Below are 14949 nucleotides of genomic sequence, written 5' to 3' on the forward strand. Positions count from 1 at the left end.
AAAGTTTATTAAGGTACAAAATGTACTATTGAGGTCACAGCCTTCACAAGAAGCTGTTAATTGTCTGCTTAGGTGTCACCTCTGCTAATTCTCTGGTATTAAGTCTCTGAACTGGGCCTTCTAGAGTATATATTTAATACAAATGTCTGGCAAAAAAATATACCTTGTGGTTCACTGTAACAGCAAGTTTGTTTTTTTGTGAGGTAGATTCTAATATTTTATCTATATGCTAGTAATCAAGTACCTCTAGCTCTGTAAAACACCCATATGGTGTGTTGATGCACCATGCTAACCAAGCTAGGCAGTGTTAGCTAACAACTTAAAGTAAGATGAACTGACAAATAGCTCCTCAGGTAATTCAGAGCAAGAACGCAAATTAGCTAAGCATACTTCTGATGTTTTTTATAGCTCCAAAACCTGTGGCACTGTTATAAGAAGAGGCCAAAAGATCAGTAGACATAATAAGGGCTAATTAACAAATGCTAAGAAGTTAGCGGTAGCGGTGTGCAATACTGCAAATTTTAGTGTCTATTCCATGCCAAGTAAACACAGGGGCCAGTATTAGCCATACCAATTCTTTTAACTTATAAACGCAGCTAGGAGAGAGCAATGTGTCGTGATTTATGTTTTTTCATTTTAATTACCACTAAACTGCGATGGCCACTTTCCACAATAATTAGCTAACACAACAAAACAGCTTTTAATGAATTCTGAAACTGCATTTTTCTGGAATATAAATGTGCAAGTCTCTAAAGCACGTTTGACCAACTACTGTTGTTTAATTGTTCTATAGGCTATAAATAAAATAGACGTGACAGTCAACACAAAAAGGTTCTGACATCTTCCATAGTATATGATTGAGGTCAGTTTTTTTGAATTCCCCTCCAAAAATTTAATTTCAGTGACAATTCAATGACCTACATATTGAACTTGCAGGACAGAAACAAACGTTACTATCGGTCTGATACCAATCACACGTTGTATCAATAATATCGATATTTAGATCGATCCTTTAGTTAGTTAGTTTCATTAACACGCCCTATGCTGAAGAGGGAAGCAAGAACTTCAGCATTTTACATTTGTGAGCATCCTGATGTCAGCTGGGTACCGTGTTTGGTAATACTTGGTGACAGCTGTAATCACAGATAATAATTTTTTGTATGATCTTGCTTTGATGTATAAAGACCCTCGCCCTGTAGCATAAGTCAGAGCTGAAGTAAAGTCAGAAGACATGTTAGAAACAGAGTAACTTCATTTATGTAGTATTCCCAGTATTAAAGTTTCAAACTCTATGAACATTTTGTGCCACTTTATCAAAGCCTCAACTACACTGGTGCAGAGTCTACAATAGATATAAAAGTTCTGTATGGTGTCCAATTTCCCACTGATAGCTTGCACTAATGAAGCTGGTGACTCATTTAACCTCTAAAGAAAGAATTTATGACAATCTAGAACATCTTAATTTAGTAGTAACACTGATACAGTCTGAGTCACAGCACCGTGCCAAAACAAAACACTTTCTCCCTTTCTCTCTGTCTTTAACTCTGTTTGATCTCTGCCCACTTCTCTTCTCTTCTCTCCCATTTCATTACAGCATCCCATCTTTTCTGTCTTTCTCTCTGTCTTCTTCCCTCTGGCTAACCGGCTTCCAACTCAAGGTTGACACCTACCGCATTTACACAAAAGTGCAGAAAGAGCGCCTTTTCCTACATTTATCTACTCACTTCTTCTCAGTTGTACATCTTTAGTTCTTGCCTAACACTGACCTTGAATGTTTACTTATTCAAACAGCTGCATTCTCCACTTTGTTGCCTATTTATCTTGTCTTTTTTGTGCGTTCTGCACTTCAAGGAGAACTTATTGATCTTGTAAGTTTGTTTAAGACCCAATAAAAATCAATGACTATTCTCCTCCTGAACTTATGTTCTACAAAAAGACAGTCGTTTTGTTTTAAATGTGCTGGAAAACAAAGATGATGTTCTGCAGAGCAGTACATTTCCTTTGAAGGTAAATATTTTTGTCCACGAAACTCAATTATTCTCTGTGCATCCGCACCTTTAGCTCCAGGTTTGGGTCAGTTCCCATGTAAACCAGCAGGCAGTGGAGGGCAGCCAGGCGCTGAGGGTCAGCCTTACTGCTGGGACACCTTGAATGCAGGTGACATATAATAAATACACCATAATATAGAAATAAGCATATACAAACACACTGGCAGAGGTACAGGCAGAGAGCCAGCAGTCAGGTACTACAATGTGATGTATGCATGCTGTTAAAAAAGTGGATTTAAGTTTCAAAAGTGAACAGAATGAAAAATTGTCCACTAAACAAAAAGAGAAAAGAGCCATTGCTGCATCTTTATCGAGCTAGGAGGTGACTCCTGGCGAAAGTTCAAGTAAATGCTAAATTTATTTCAGAAAGACACTGCAGGTGTACACACACAAAAGCCTGTCTGCTACCTTCCTGCCTATATCTTCTCCTATGCACTCCTCTTCATCTTCTAAGTTTTGAGTCATGCCCACCTAGAACTTGTGTCTGAACGCAGGATCTTCAGCAGGTAGGCGGGGCTGAGCTCGGCACTGTGAATCCTGCCGGTGGCCTGGTCCAGCAGACAAGCGCTGGACTCATCCTCTGCATGCAAAACTGTGATGTTGGCTGACTGACACTGCAGGCCCAGGTTCACATCACGACCTGCATGTTGTAGAGTCAGACAGACAGAGAACAAGGCATAGACACAGAGTTAAATCATCTTATTTTGAGGCGCACGTCTTATTGACAGATAAGGCAGCTTCCTCGTTTAAAAGTCATGTGAGAAATAAACAAGTATATATTACAGAGGGGAAAGAGAAAGAAAAAAAATGCTAATTCTGCAACTGCTTAGCACAGGCCCTATTTCTTTCGACAAAACTTGCCTTACCAGAGAGAAAGAGGGAGTGACAGAGCATCTCCTGCTGCCTGGTGTTGATACAGTGGAGGAAATAACCCTGCAGGTATACCAGGATGTAGTAACCTATGTAAAAAAAGCACACAGCATCACTGTCAGTTAGTATGCTTCAGGCACACCAGGCATTTCTTGGGCTCTGTGCAGATAAACACATTCATCTATATTTGGTGTGCCTGTGTTTCTATTTGAAATTCAACCTAAAAACTCACAAATATTAGGATGCAGATGTGTGTGTGTGTGTGTGTGTGTGTGTGTGTGTGTGTGTGTGTGTGTGTGTGTGTGTGTGTGTGTGTGTGTGTGTGTGTGTGTGTGTGTGTGTGTATTATATATCTGTGTGCGCAATGACCTATGGGAATGAAGAGCGGATGGAGCTGGGTGGCTTTCTGTGGCGATGCATCACTGCCCAGAGACACCCTGAACTTCTTGCTGCAGTCTGCAGGAAGTTAAAAAAAAACACATTTGTCTCCGTGTGCTTGAGATAAAAACTGTAAAAGAGGCAGTAACAGATGGGGGGGGGGGAATTAGGAGCTAGCACAGACACACCTTTGTGAACTAAAACCACAGTGTAGAGAAGTTCGTGTTTGTCTTGAAGAGGCTGGGTATAGCATACGCACATGCTTCCTAAGAGTAAAGCACAGAACAGGGAAGTTACAGATCAAATAATGGCATTATTCATGATAACCAATGGAAAAATTAGATCTGATTTATCGCCATATATTATTATACCATATACTCTATTCATATTGTTAATATTTAACATTACTTACTTTTTAATAGGACAAGCAATAAGAGTGAAATACTGAGATTATATTCAGAGGTTATAGAGTCAGCCATATAGTAATTGTAAAAATTACTCATGCCTTGTTAAAGGTTGGAATTCTGATTTAATTATATTATTTTCCCTTCACAGCACATTTCTTTGTGTAAAAAAAAATAAAAAATCTAAATGAGAAGAGTGCTCACTTTATCCAAAAAGTTAAATATATTTCTATGGATGCTTTTAAAATTCTACAAACAACATTTCAGTGCATATGCATGCCATTACGAGCTTCTTACAGTTGGCAGTATATAAAAATATACGCTCGCTGGAAACTTTATTAGGTACACCTTGCTAGTATGGGGTTGGGCCCCATTTTCACCAAGACCCAACAAGGTGATGGAAATATTCCTCAGAGGTTTTGGTCCATATTGACACGTAGTATCGCACATTTGTTGCAGATTTGTCAGCTGCACATGAGTAATCTTAAATTTCACATTCATCTCCTGGTCCACCACATCCCCAAGGTGCTGTATTGGACCAAGTGACTGTGGAAGCCATTTGAGTATAATTTGAGATGATCTGAGCTTTGTGATATGTTGGAAACAGCAATGCTGAGGGAGGCCATGGTGTTTAAACAATGCTCAGTGTGCAACGAAAACACCTCCCATGTCATTACACCACCATGTTACATGTTTTCATGTTGTTTAACCAATGTCTGACCGTACCATCCAAATGTTGCATCAGAAATACAGGGAGTGCAGAATTATTAGGCAAGTTGTATTTTTGAGGAATAATTTTATTATTGAACAACAACCATGTTCTCAATGAACCCAAAAAACTCATTAATATCAAAGCTGAATGTTTTTGGAAGTAGTTTTTAGTTTGTTTTTAGTTTTAGCTATTTTAGGGGGATATCTGTGTGTGCAGGTGACTATTACTGTGCATAATTATTAGGCAACTTAACAAAAAACAAATATATACCCATTTCAATTATTTATTTTTACCAGTGAAACCAATATAACATCTCCACATTCACAAATATACATTTCTGACATTCAAAAACAAAACAAAAACAAATCAGCGACCAATATAGCCACCTTTCTTTGCAAGGACACTCAAAAGCCTGCCATCCATGGATTCTGTCAGTGTTTTGATCTGTTCACCATCAACATTGTGTGCAGCAGCAACCACAGCCTCCCAGACACTGTTCAGAGAGGTGTACTGTTTTCCCTCCTTGTAAATCTCACATTTGATGATGGACCACAGGTTCTCAATGGGGTTCAGATCAGGTGAACAAGGAGGCCATGTCATTAGTTTTTCTTCTTTTATACCCTTTCTTGCCAGCCACGCTGTGGAGTACTTGGACGCGTGTGATGGAGCATTGTCCTGCATGAAAATCATGTTTTTCTTGAAGGATGCAGACTTCTTCCTGTACCACTGCTTGAAGAAGGTGTCTTCCAGAAACTGGCAGTAGGACTGGGAGTTGAGCTTGACTCCATCCTCAACCCGAAAAGGCCCCACAAGCTCATCTTTGATGATACCAGCCCAAACCAGTACTCCACCTCCACCTTGCTGGCGTCTGAGTCGGACTGGAGCTCTCTGCCCTTTACCAATCCAGCCACGGGCCCATCCATCTGGCCCATCAAGACTCACTCTCATTTCATCAGTCCATAAAACCTTAGAAAAACCAGTCTTGAGATATTTCTTGGCCCAGTCTTGACGTTTCAGCTTGTGTGTCTTGTTCAGTGGTGGTCGTCTTTCAGCCTTTCTTACCTTGGCCATGTCTCTGAGTATTGCACACCTTGTGCTTTTGGGCACTCCAGTGATGTTGCAGCTCTGAAATATGGCCAAACTGGTGGCAAGTGGCATCTTGGCAGCTGCACGCTTGACTTTTCTCAGTTCATGGGCAGTCATTTTGCGCCTTGGTTTTTCCACACGCTTCTTGCGACCCTGTTGACTATTTTGAATAAAACGCTTGATTGTTCGATGATCACGCTTCAGAAGCTTTGCAATTTTGAGGCTGCTGCATCCCTCTGCAAGATATCTCACTATTTTTGACTTTTCTGTGCCTGTCAAGTCCTTCTTTTGACCCATTTTGCCAAAGGAAAGGACGTTGCCTAATAATTATGCACACCTGATATAGGGTGTTGATGTCATTAGACCACACCCCTTCTCATTACAGAGATGCACATCACCTAATATGCTTAATTGGTAGTAGGCTTTCGAGCCTATACAGCTTGGAGTAAGACAACATGCATGAAGAGGATGATGTGGACAAAATACTCATTTGCCTAATAATTCTGCACTCCCTGTAGACACTCATCAGGCCCAGCAACATTTTTCCAATCTTGTCCAATTTTGCCTTTGCAAACACTATCCTCAGTTTCCCGTACTTAGCTGTCAGAAGAGGCACCTGCTGTGGTCTTCTGCAGCTGTAGAGTTCAGAGATGCTCTTCTGCATACCTTGGTTGTCAGTGGTGGTTTTTTTGTTTTTTTTTATTTACTATTGCCTTCTGGTCATTCTCTTCTGACCGTTCCCATTATGATTTCTCATTTTTGTAATTATTGTGCAGCTGAACAGGTGCACCTATTAAGGTGGCCAATGAGTGTATCTAAGTGTATAACAAAATTATGTAAGACAGGTTCCAAATTAAAAGAATAAACGAGCAATCTTAAAGTTTTGCACAACATCATGCTGTCAGAAGAGCCGAACACTCTCTAGCATTGATTAAGTCTTTCGCCCCCCAAAATGATCCCACCCACCTCAGGTGTTTTGATGATGGTGGTGATGAACTAGCACTATCTAATATGTCGATACAAATTTTCAAACAGGTAATCAGGTTGGTTGCAATCTGACGGCCATAGCATATGACCACTATCAATACTTATAGGAACATTCCTTTGATGGGAGCGCTACTATCAGCATGATGACGCTCCATCAGCATAAAAATGTTTCATTGTAAGGTGAAGGTGATCACTCTGGTATAGCTGGTACCAGACTGGATTGAGCAAAGGGTTCCAGGCTTCCTTTAATTTATTACCCACCTATATACGCACAAAGAAATGTACTGTTTACTACACATTCATACTTGAGAGAGAAATGTGTTGACCACTTTATATTCATGCTTGAGTATGAATACAAGGCTTTAACATACAGAACGCGTCTGCAGTCTGATTTTTCCCTAATTAATGGTAATGGATGAAAGTCAGTATAAGAAAGCAAATCCTGAAAGATTTACAAGCTGCTCGAGGCAGATGTTACTCTTGTATTCACATTAAAGCTCAAATAAAGCAGCTTCATTACAGTGCAGCTCATCTATAGTCAATGCGATTCTGTCCCTCTTTCTGTATGCCATTAAACCGTCTATGTTTAATCATGCAGCACAAAAAAAAAAAAAAAAAACAGGACAAAAATCTGAGGAGTGTGAATATAACCAGGACAGCAGCATGAGCCAGAACAGATAAATATTAAGTGAGAAGGATGACAATGATGAGAGGAACTGACAGATCAGCTGAACAAATCGGCATTTGAATTAATCACTGCAAAAGCATCATCAGCTGTGATGCCATTGGAAAACACCTCTGAAACTTAAGGAGGCTTGTAAGATTTACAGTCATCTCAGAAATTGGTCAGAACCTCATTATAAAGTGATCATCTCCACAAATCCTTCAATCATCACTGAAATTGTGAATTGGCCAAGATTTTTAATCCCTGGAGGTGAGCTGAGGCGGGGACTTACCTTCTTGTTTTTACAAAGAGGGATAGAAATCGCACAAATGTATCAAATTAGTCTCATAATCTGACTTTTCAATGTGAGACTAATAAGCATGTGAATAGACATGCGGTGCATGGATGTGTGTGAGGACGTCTTACCTATTTTATTTGTGAATACTTGCAACTTAACAAGCTCCTGCTCCGGCCTCTCGGTGTGATAATGGTCGAAACCGAGATTTGCAAACCTGTCATCGAGACGAACACAAACACAAAAACAATGTTCAAAAGGAATGCGGAATATAGAACCGACATATTTCTATTTTATACTCTGCTAAAAGTTGCCTTACTTGACTGTGCGGAAGGAGTTGGCAGGCAGTTCTAAAGGGAGCTCGAACTGTTATCAGAGCGGTATGTTATTTCAAAGTAAAAGCATAAACAACAAATACAGAGCACAAAGAGCGGCATGTATTAAAATATAAGACACAAAGATAGCATACCACAGTTTCACAGTTATAGCTTGGGTAAAACTGAACGCTTCGGAGCAGAAACTTTTCCTGCAAAAGACAAGCCGTACATTTTGCGTTAATCAAACAAGTCCCAGGGTATCTGTTGCCAAATTTGAATGCGAGTTTGTATGCATTGCCTTAAACGTGAGATAGTAGAGTCTTTGCGTGTGCCTGTCCCACTGGACCCAGCAAAAATCCTCCACGATTCTCTCTGCCGTTTTGGACAAACGTTCGGGGTTCATTATCACCTGGTCAACACACAAACATTTGAATTCAGCCACAATGGATTGTTAATGCAAGTCTCTGGCAGAAGACGTGCAGTGTATTTTGAGAAGGAGGTTGAAACAATATATTCTTTGCACTGTTTTGCTTATTAATTACTAAATTCGTGCACCCTTGGAAAGAATTTATGTTGCTGCAAAACTGCACAGAATTTACCAGCCATGAAATCCTGCATGCAATTTATAGCTCAGATGAGTCAACTATCTGCAAACACTTCCTTCATAAGAAAAAAAAGCAATGTGTAGCATACCACTCTATATCCCTCCTGCCTCGTTAGCATCACGTGGTAGAGATCCACATCTAAAACACACAAAATGATAATTATGCAAATGCAAGAATGTACGGTAGAATATACAGTATGGATTATTTTTTATGCATTATCATAGTTCTCTCTGGATTCTTGTTACACATGCAGGCCAGCATAAGGACACAGTTGCTTACATCTATCTTCAGTCAGCAGCAGCAGATGGCTCTCCAGCACTGATCTTCTGTCAGTTTCATGATGGAGGAACTATGGGGAAAAAAAGCCACGGGAAAACTAAACGAGTGGTTTCCAACAATTTGCCAGATGAAGCTGAAAATTTGCTGCTTTTTATTCAAGGCTATGAACAAAATTGATGAAAAGGCATGACTGTAGAAGAGAAAGTGGAGAAAAGGGGGTACACTGACTTTAATTAAGTGATAGAACGTAAACTAGAGGCCATAAAAGATATGTAGTATGACAGTCATGCCCTCTGAGCACTAACGCTTCGTAACTGCGACGTAAGCGCTTGTTTGTTAGTAAAATGTGAATGAAACACTCTACCTGCACTTTGACTCTGAAGTCCACTGCCTTGAGGACTTTAGTGTTGTTAATAGGATGGATCTCAATCAGGAGAGTCAGGCACTTTGATACTACAAAGGTAGACAGGCTAGGTTAATATCATTCACAGACTGAAAATGCTGTAGGAAAAGAGTGTATTTAAACTGCTTTAAGGAAGTGGTTCCCAACCTTTTTCCAACTCAAGTACAAAAACTTCAGAATAAACCGTGCATAATAATTTGATATTTAAATTTAAGATCAAAGCTGATCTTGTTTTCAGTATAAAGGAACATGTTTATGCTTTCTAGGGAAGATTATTTGACTTAAAAGTAAATGTTACTATGCTTATCTTCATTAGAAACTTTATCTTTGAGTTATTCTTAAAAGGCCATAGCAAAAAGGAGCCTATCTATAGATAGGCTCCTTTTTGAATTAGTTAGGCCTAATTAAGTCAACTGGACTGTTTGAATATTTTAAGAGCTGCAATGACAGCCTGTCTTATTTTAAGACATTTAATCAAGTTTTCTTACAGCCATAACTATTCTAATATCTAGAAAGTTTTGATTTTAATTTAACAGGCTATTTTATGATGTGGGTTCTAGAGGTGGGTTAAATAATCAAATATCAATAGTATAGACACCAATGGCGTATTGGTATCTATATATTGGTATTGTATTGGTATTGGATCGATACTAAGAGTGATACTTTGTTTCTATTGTTTAAGTTTAGTCTCTTTTTTAGTATTAAAAAATATACACCACATCCCTGTGCAGGTGGAGGTTGCTGTGCTTGCAGCTAGAACTATGCTGTTATAGCTATATCTAGCTAAATAGTGCTAGAATGGAATGGAATAACTGTCTGAAAATGTTACTATTTGACATCTTTTTAAATCAGTTTGATCCATTTCTGAAGTGCTTTCAGCTTACCATTGGCTAACAGATGAAAAATAGGTAATAAAAAGGTAATAATAAAAACTGCAGTAATAATAGTCATAGTTGTAGAATTTTAGTTGTAGAATAGTTAATGAAGCTGGCTGTTTACTGTTTGTTCCACATGATATTTCAAATGCCAAAGTTTAAGGGGTTTGGACCGTAATCTTTCCTAAGTTTTAGTGTCTGCTGTGTTTCTGTCTTTCTGTGTGTCCGTGTTTGCTGCTCATTTTTCTGTTTCAGTCATTTCCTGCTTTATTTTCTTTAAAAATCCGCCTGACTGACACACTCATCCAAAACACAGTGTTTGCTACATAGCGGATTAACAAGGGAGTAAGTCCAGGCAGCTGTTGATACACTATGGACACTTTTTGGATGCACTGCTGCAAAGTTATGCAACAGACGTTCCTAATTATCTCTGGTGCAAAACAAAACATCTACTGTACAACATTTTTGCTATTTTTGGATACAATACATGTTGTAGTTGAAGCAAAAACAGAGTTTGTACAAATCTAACAAACTCCAAAGTTAGTATTTGGTGTGACCGCCTTCATTCTTCCACATGGTCTCTTAGACAAACAGTGTAATTTTTAGGTTGAGATTTTTAGCTAGATTTTTCACTTCTTCTTTTGTCTTTCACTTGTCCAGTTTCTTCACATTTTATATGGACACACTGTACACTATGCTGAAATATGTCAAGTTTGCTTTTGGGGAATCAACGTGTTAATGTCTCTCAAACTGCGTTATCTCGATTCTTTCCTGAGTTCCCTGTTATGTGTTGATAAAACACTGCTTGAGTTAGATGACTTTTTCTGTTTGAGTGACTCATAGGTCAGTGTTAAGTGTCTTAACAAAGACAAAATTCCTCTGAAAATGAGACGTACCAGAGTTGGACTGAGAAGCAGCTAATGTCCAAAGAAATACTTTCAAAGAGCTTTAGAAAACCTGGAGAACTATAGCTCAACTTAAAATTAAAAAGAAAGAAAAAGGAAAGAAAGTCTGAACTGAAATATAAAATGTAAAGAAATTACTTTTGCACATTACTATACTTTGGGTACACTGTAATCACTAACTAAATGAAAACGGTTACAATGCTATTTTGTACCAATCATGCGTGCATGCTTGTTACTTCTTGAAAACACTTCATAAGCAAGCCACTTCACAACATACTGCACAGAGCATATTTCATTCTTTGACACAAACACGCTTTGGTGCACGTGTCCCAGTCAGTGGAGTGCAGTGTGCACTGCTTCTGCACACTACTTTATGGGGCATTATATATTAATGCTGAAATTTAGAACGGCAATGAAAATGTCTAACAATTTATCTTGTGAATGAGTCAACAATTCAAACACTTTTTTTTCTGTTTTTTTGGTAAGTTTTACCTCCTGCCTTTGTCCTTCTTTTTGCAATTGTGGCATTTCCAATCCCCTGTTTTGTCTTGGCTTTTTGTCAGTTGCATGATTCTTTTTGTTAGGCTTCTAGTTGATTATCCTGCTATCTACTGCAGGATAAAGTTTTCTTCTCATTGATAAATTTTCTAATTCAGCATCCTGAATTTGGGTCCAAATCAAATATTGTTCAGTTGTCCATACTGCTAACAATTTCAGCTAGTATCAGTTAGGCCACACTTAAATTTACTACTTTAAATGTATACTTTTAAGCCCTCTGGCTACTGACAAAAATAACCCCTGGGGTATTTGTACCCCTGGTTGAGAATCACTGCTTTAAGAGAGGTTTAATGTCACAGTCGATGGATAAAACAGAAAAGAGATGTTACTTGGTTTGAGGCGCTCCTCTCCTCTGGTATTCTGTGCCAAGCTGACAGCTAGGAGAGAAAAAGCAAAGTTGGCATGTCACATGACTGAATTGGAACATATTTCCCACAATAATGTCTCCGGTGGTTCTTCAGGCACTAATCAGCATCCGAACAGCATCATCTCGTCTTGTACTTGTGGGTTCGTGCGTTGCATGATCTGAAACTGCTTTCTCGACACGGGCATTTAAACTTGATCTGAGTTCAAGAAGCCGGTGTTGTTGCTGATAATTCATTATCTGCACAAGACAGAGGCTCACCCAGCAGTGTCTCCTCTTTGTTCAGGGAACAGCTGCTGACACACACCTGCTTGTCAAATGTGTACAGGAGCTGTTGGGGAAAACACACATGCGCACAGTCGCATGAGAATGAGTGCATGATTGCAAAGTGTGCAAAACTTCATGGAATAATATAGGGACACACACACACAAACACAGTACCTTATTCTTCTTGCTGTTCAGGTCATATTTCCCAATCCTGGTGGTACCTGTTGCTCCCTATGAGAACATTAGTTCACTAATTAAAATATTACATTGTACAATCTTAATCTACCAAGAAGAAGTATTTAATTTCATCAGCATGTACGGAAAGTCATCCTTGACTTCTTTATTGCCATGGCCGACCCTACAGATCATCCAGACAAGACCTGCCCCGCTTCAAACCATCGATTCATTTTTCACATTTTTGCATTCAAAAGGTTTTCAATAAAAGGGCGTCTGCTCTGAAACCCAAGGTGCAACCAGGCATGCATAAAATTTCAAACCCTGCACTACAAAAAAAAGAGAGAGATTATTTTCCCTTTGCAGGCTGCACACTGTCTTTAACTTCCTAAACCCACACAGTCTTGGAGGGTCCATCATTAAAACTTTATGTGCAGAGGAGCGCGGTTCAACACAGAAAATTATATTTTACATTCTACCGAGGAGCCCAAGATTTCCACAAAAGTACTAAATGTGTCAAGCGGATACATGGCGAAATAAAACGAATCTAGATTTCTTTTTATTCTTTGGATATTTTCCATTTGAAGATGACTGTTGGAGCCATTAAAAAAATGACTTCTGAGATATAAATATCTGACTTAGTACGACTTCAATGAAGAACTGACACAAGCAGCTTTTAAACATATGCATAAAAATGCTGTATTTAACAGAAGAGCCACTTAAGAGATGTGGTAACCCACGTAACAGTGTGTTATTTTTCGTGTGCTGAGCTGACAAATGGGACATCTGGTGAGTTCAAGACAAAGCATTTGACATGCAAATGCAAATATCTTATTAGCCAATCACATGGCAGCAATTCACTTTATGTAGGCATGCAGATGTGGTCAAAGCAACCTGCTGAAGTTCAAACTAAGCATCAGACTGAGGAAGAAGAAATTGATTTAAGTGACTTTAAAAGTGTCGTGGTTGCTTGTGTCAGACAGACTGGTCTGAGTATTTCAGAAAAATTGTACTGGTAAATGAATTGAAGCTTATATAGAGCTGCTTTATTCTAATTGAGCACTCAGGGCACTTTGTACTAGGAGCCTCATTCACACAGTCAAACATGCACATTCATACAGGGCTTTACTCTGTGCCTAAGCATCTTGCCTTGTCTTGACAATGACTTCACTGTGCTCAAACTGCTTCCAGTCACCAGATATTAGTTCAACAGAGCACTGTTGGGATGGGGTGAAATGGGCCATTAGCATCAATTGTGTCAATACAGACCAAAATCTCTGAGTAATGTTTCCAGCAGCTTGTTGGATGAAGGCACTCGCGAAAGCAAAAATGGGGTCGAGCTCAGCACCATTAAAGCATACGTAATAAAGTGTCAAGTATGTAACATGTGCAACACATAATATGCAATGCCTTCACTGTGGGCTTACCTTCCATGAGTAAAGGATGCCCCCATCTCTTTCAAAATTCACAATACGAATGTCGACGGCTCCAGAGTATTCTTCAGACACAGAACACACACTTTATTGCCTGGCCTGTTTTTATTATCTCACCCCACTGCTTATCCAGAACATACTAAATAAGTAGTAGAATTACCCTCTGTAATAGAATGTTATCGCAAGCTAATGAGTGTCTGATAGCAGAGGCCTGTAAATATATAAAGTAACCCAACTAGACATCATGCACTGTCTACAAAATAACCACTATCATATATTTCATCCAGCAAGAACATGGAACATTTTATTTTCACGATGTATTTTAAGTTCTCTGTTTGTTTGTTTGTTTTTTTTTAGATGTTTTCTGTTGATGTTTTGAGTTATGCTCCAGTTACTGAGTCTAAGAGCTGTAGCACACGGGTGGTTGTTTCATCTCCCCTGCATTTAAGTGTGCGGTAACTGATGAAATAGTGCCATCTGGTGGTCAAAATTTTTAAAAAAGAAGAAGTAATAAACAAATCACAGGAACTTTACCACTGCAGGCTAAACTGCCTATGGGGGGAAAGGCTATAACAGTAAAGCTGCGATAAAGGCATAGCAAGAACGAAGAACATGACTTCGTTTGAACCCGCTACTTTTATGTGAGATATTCGTTTATCTGTGAAAACAACTAAAACCTGGCCGTCATCGAAAAGACGCTGACCGTTAGCACCTGAACGCCTCACCTTCTACTCTGCAGACCGACGCCTCCTTCCTGAGGATATCAGACACCACATCCCTGTGCAGGTCGAATTTTGGCTGTGTCCTCAACATATCTGCTCCTACTGTCCCTTGGTTTTTATGCCAATAAAAATACTCTCTGCAGTTAGTTCCCTTGAATAGAGGCAGCAATTACAGCCCGGATCTGCTCAGGCTCCATATCATGTGACCGAAAGTTGTTACTAGTTGAAAACTGAAAGTAGAGTAGAGCACTCCGACAAATATTACCTTTAACTATCTATCTCTTCCTCTTGACTTCACAAAGTTTTTATTGACATGCGGAAACGTCGCGTTAGTCTAAAGGTAGCTCCTCCCTCGAGTGGGATCACAGAGCCGGGATGTCGCTGCCATAGGCCGAGGAGAGCATCAGTCTGGCGGGTTGGAATCTCTCACGCCGCTGGCAGCCTGCTGAGCAAGGGACTTCACAGTGGTGTGTCATACATGTGTCCGCTTTTCTGTACATTCGAGCCCACGGGGTTGACTTTTTACGTGTATTTTCAATCCAATATGGCAACGTTTTAATGTTAAATGTAATATGTATAAGCACTAATTGCTCGCTGCACTCC

At 39.4% G+C, this 14949-nt stretch overlaps 1 protein-coding gene across 1 annotated transcript in view; it reads right to left on the reverse strand.

Moving 5' to 3' along the window:
* Window positions 1-14664, reverse strand: part of gsap (gamma-secretase activating protein) — a 52563-nt gene extending 37899 nt beyond the window's left edge. Inside the window, exons 1-17 of the mRNA XM_084910347.1 lie at window positions 14350-14664; window positions 13619-13689; window positions 12192-12248; window positions 12012-12081; window positions 11716-11763; window positions 9010-9098; window positions 8646-8715; window positions 8455-8504; window positions 8060-8170; window positions 7914-7970; window positions 7764-7810; window positions 7576-7661; window positions 3485-3562; window positions 3288-3374; window positions 2915-3007; window positions 2520-2688; window positions 2056-2146 (exon numbers count right to left, since the gene is read on the reverse strand). Of these exons, the coding sequence (XP_084766473.1) occupies window positions 2056-2146; window positions 2520-2688; window positions 2915-3007; window positions 3288-3374; window positions 3485-3562; window positions 7576-7661; window positions 7764-7810; window positions 7914-7970; window positions 8060-8170; window positions 8455-8504; window positions 8646-8715; window positions 9010-9098; window positions 11716-11763; window positions 12012-12081; window positions 12192-12248; window positions 13619-13689; window positions 14350-14437 (1362 nt within the window). The 5' untranslated portion in view covers window positions 14438-14664. The remainder of the gene's footprint in view (window positions 1-2055; window positions 2147-2519; window positions 2689-2914; window positions 3008-3287; window positions 3375-3484; window positions 3563-7575; window positions 7662-7763; window positions 7811-7913; window positions 7971-8059; window positions 8171-8454; window positions 8505-8645; window positions 8716-9009; window positions 9099-11715; window positions 11764-12011; window positions 12082-12191; window positions 12249-13618; window positions 13690-14349) is intronic.
* Window positions 14665-14949: the final 285 nt, after the last annotated feature.

The sequence above is a fragment of the Perissodus microlepis genome, chromosome 17 (assembly GCF_051167445.1).
Source record: "Perissodus microlepis isolate ML-2025 ecotype Zambia chromosome 17, ASM5116744v1, whole genome shotgun sequence".
NCBI classification, from domain to species: Eukaryota; Metazoa; Chordata; class Actinopteri; order Cichliformes; family Cichlidae; genus Perissodus; species Perissodus microlepis.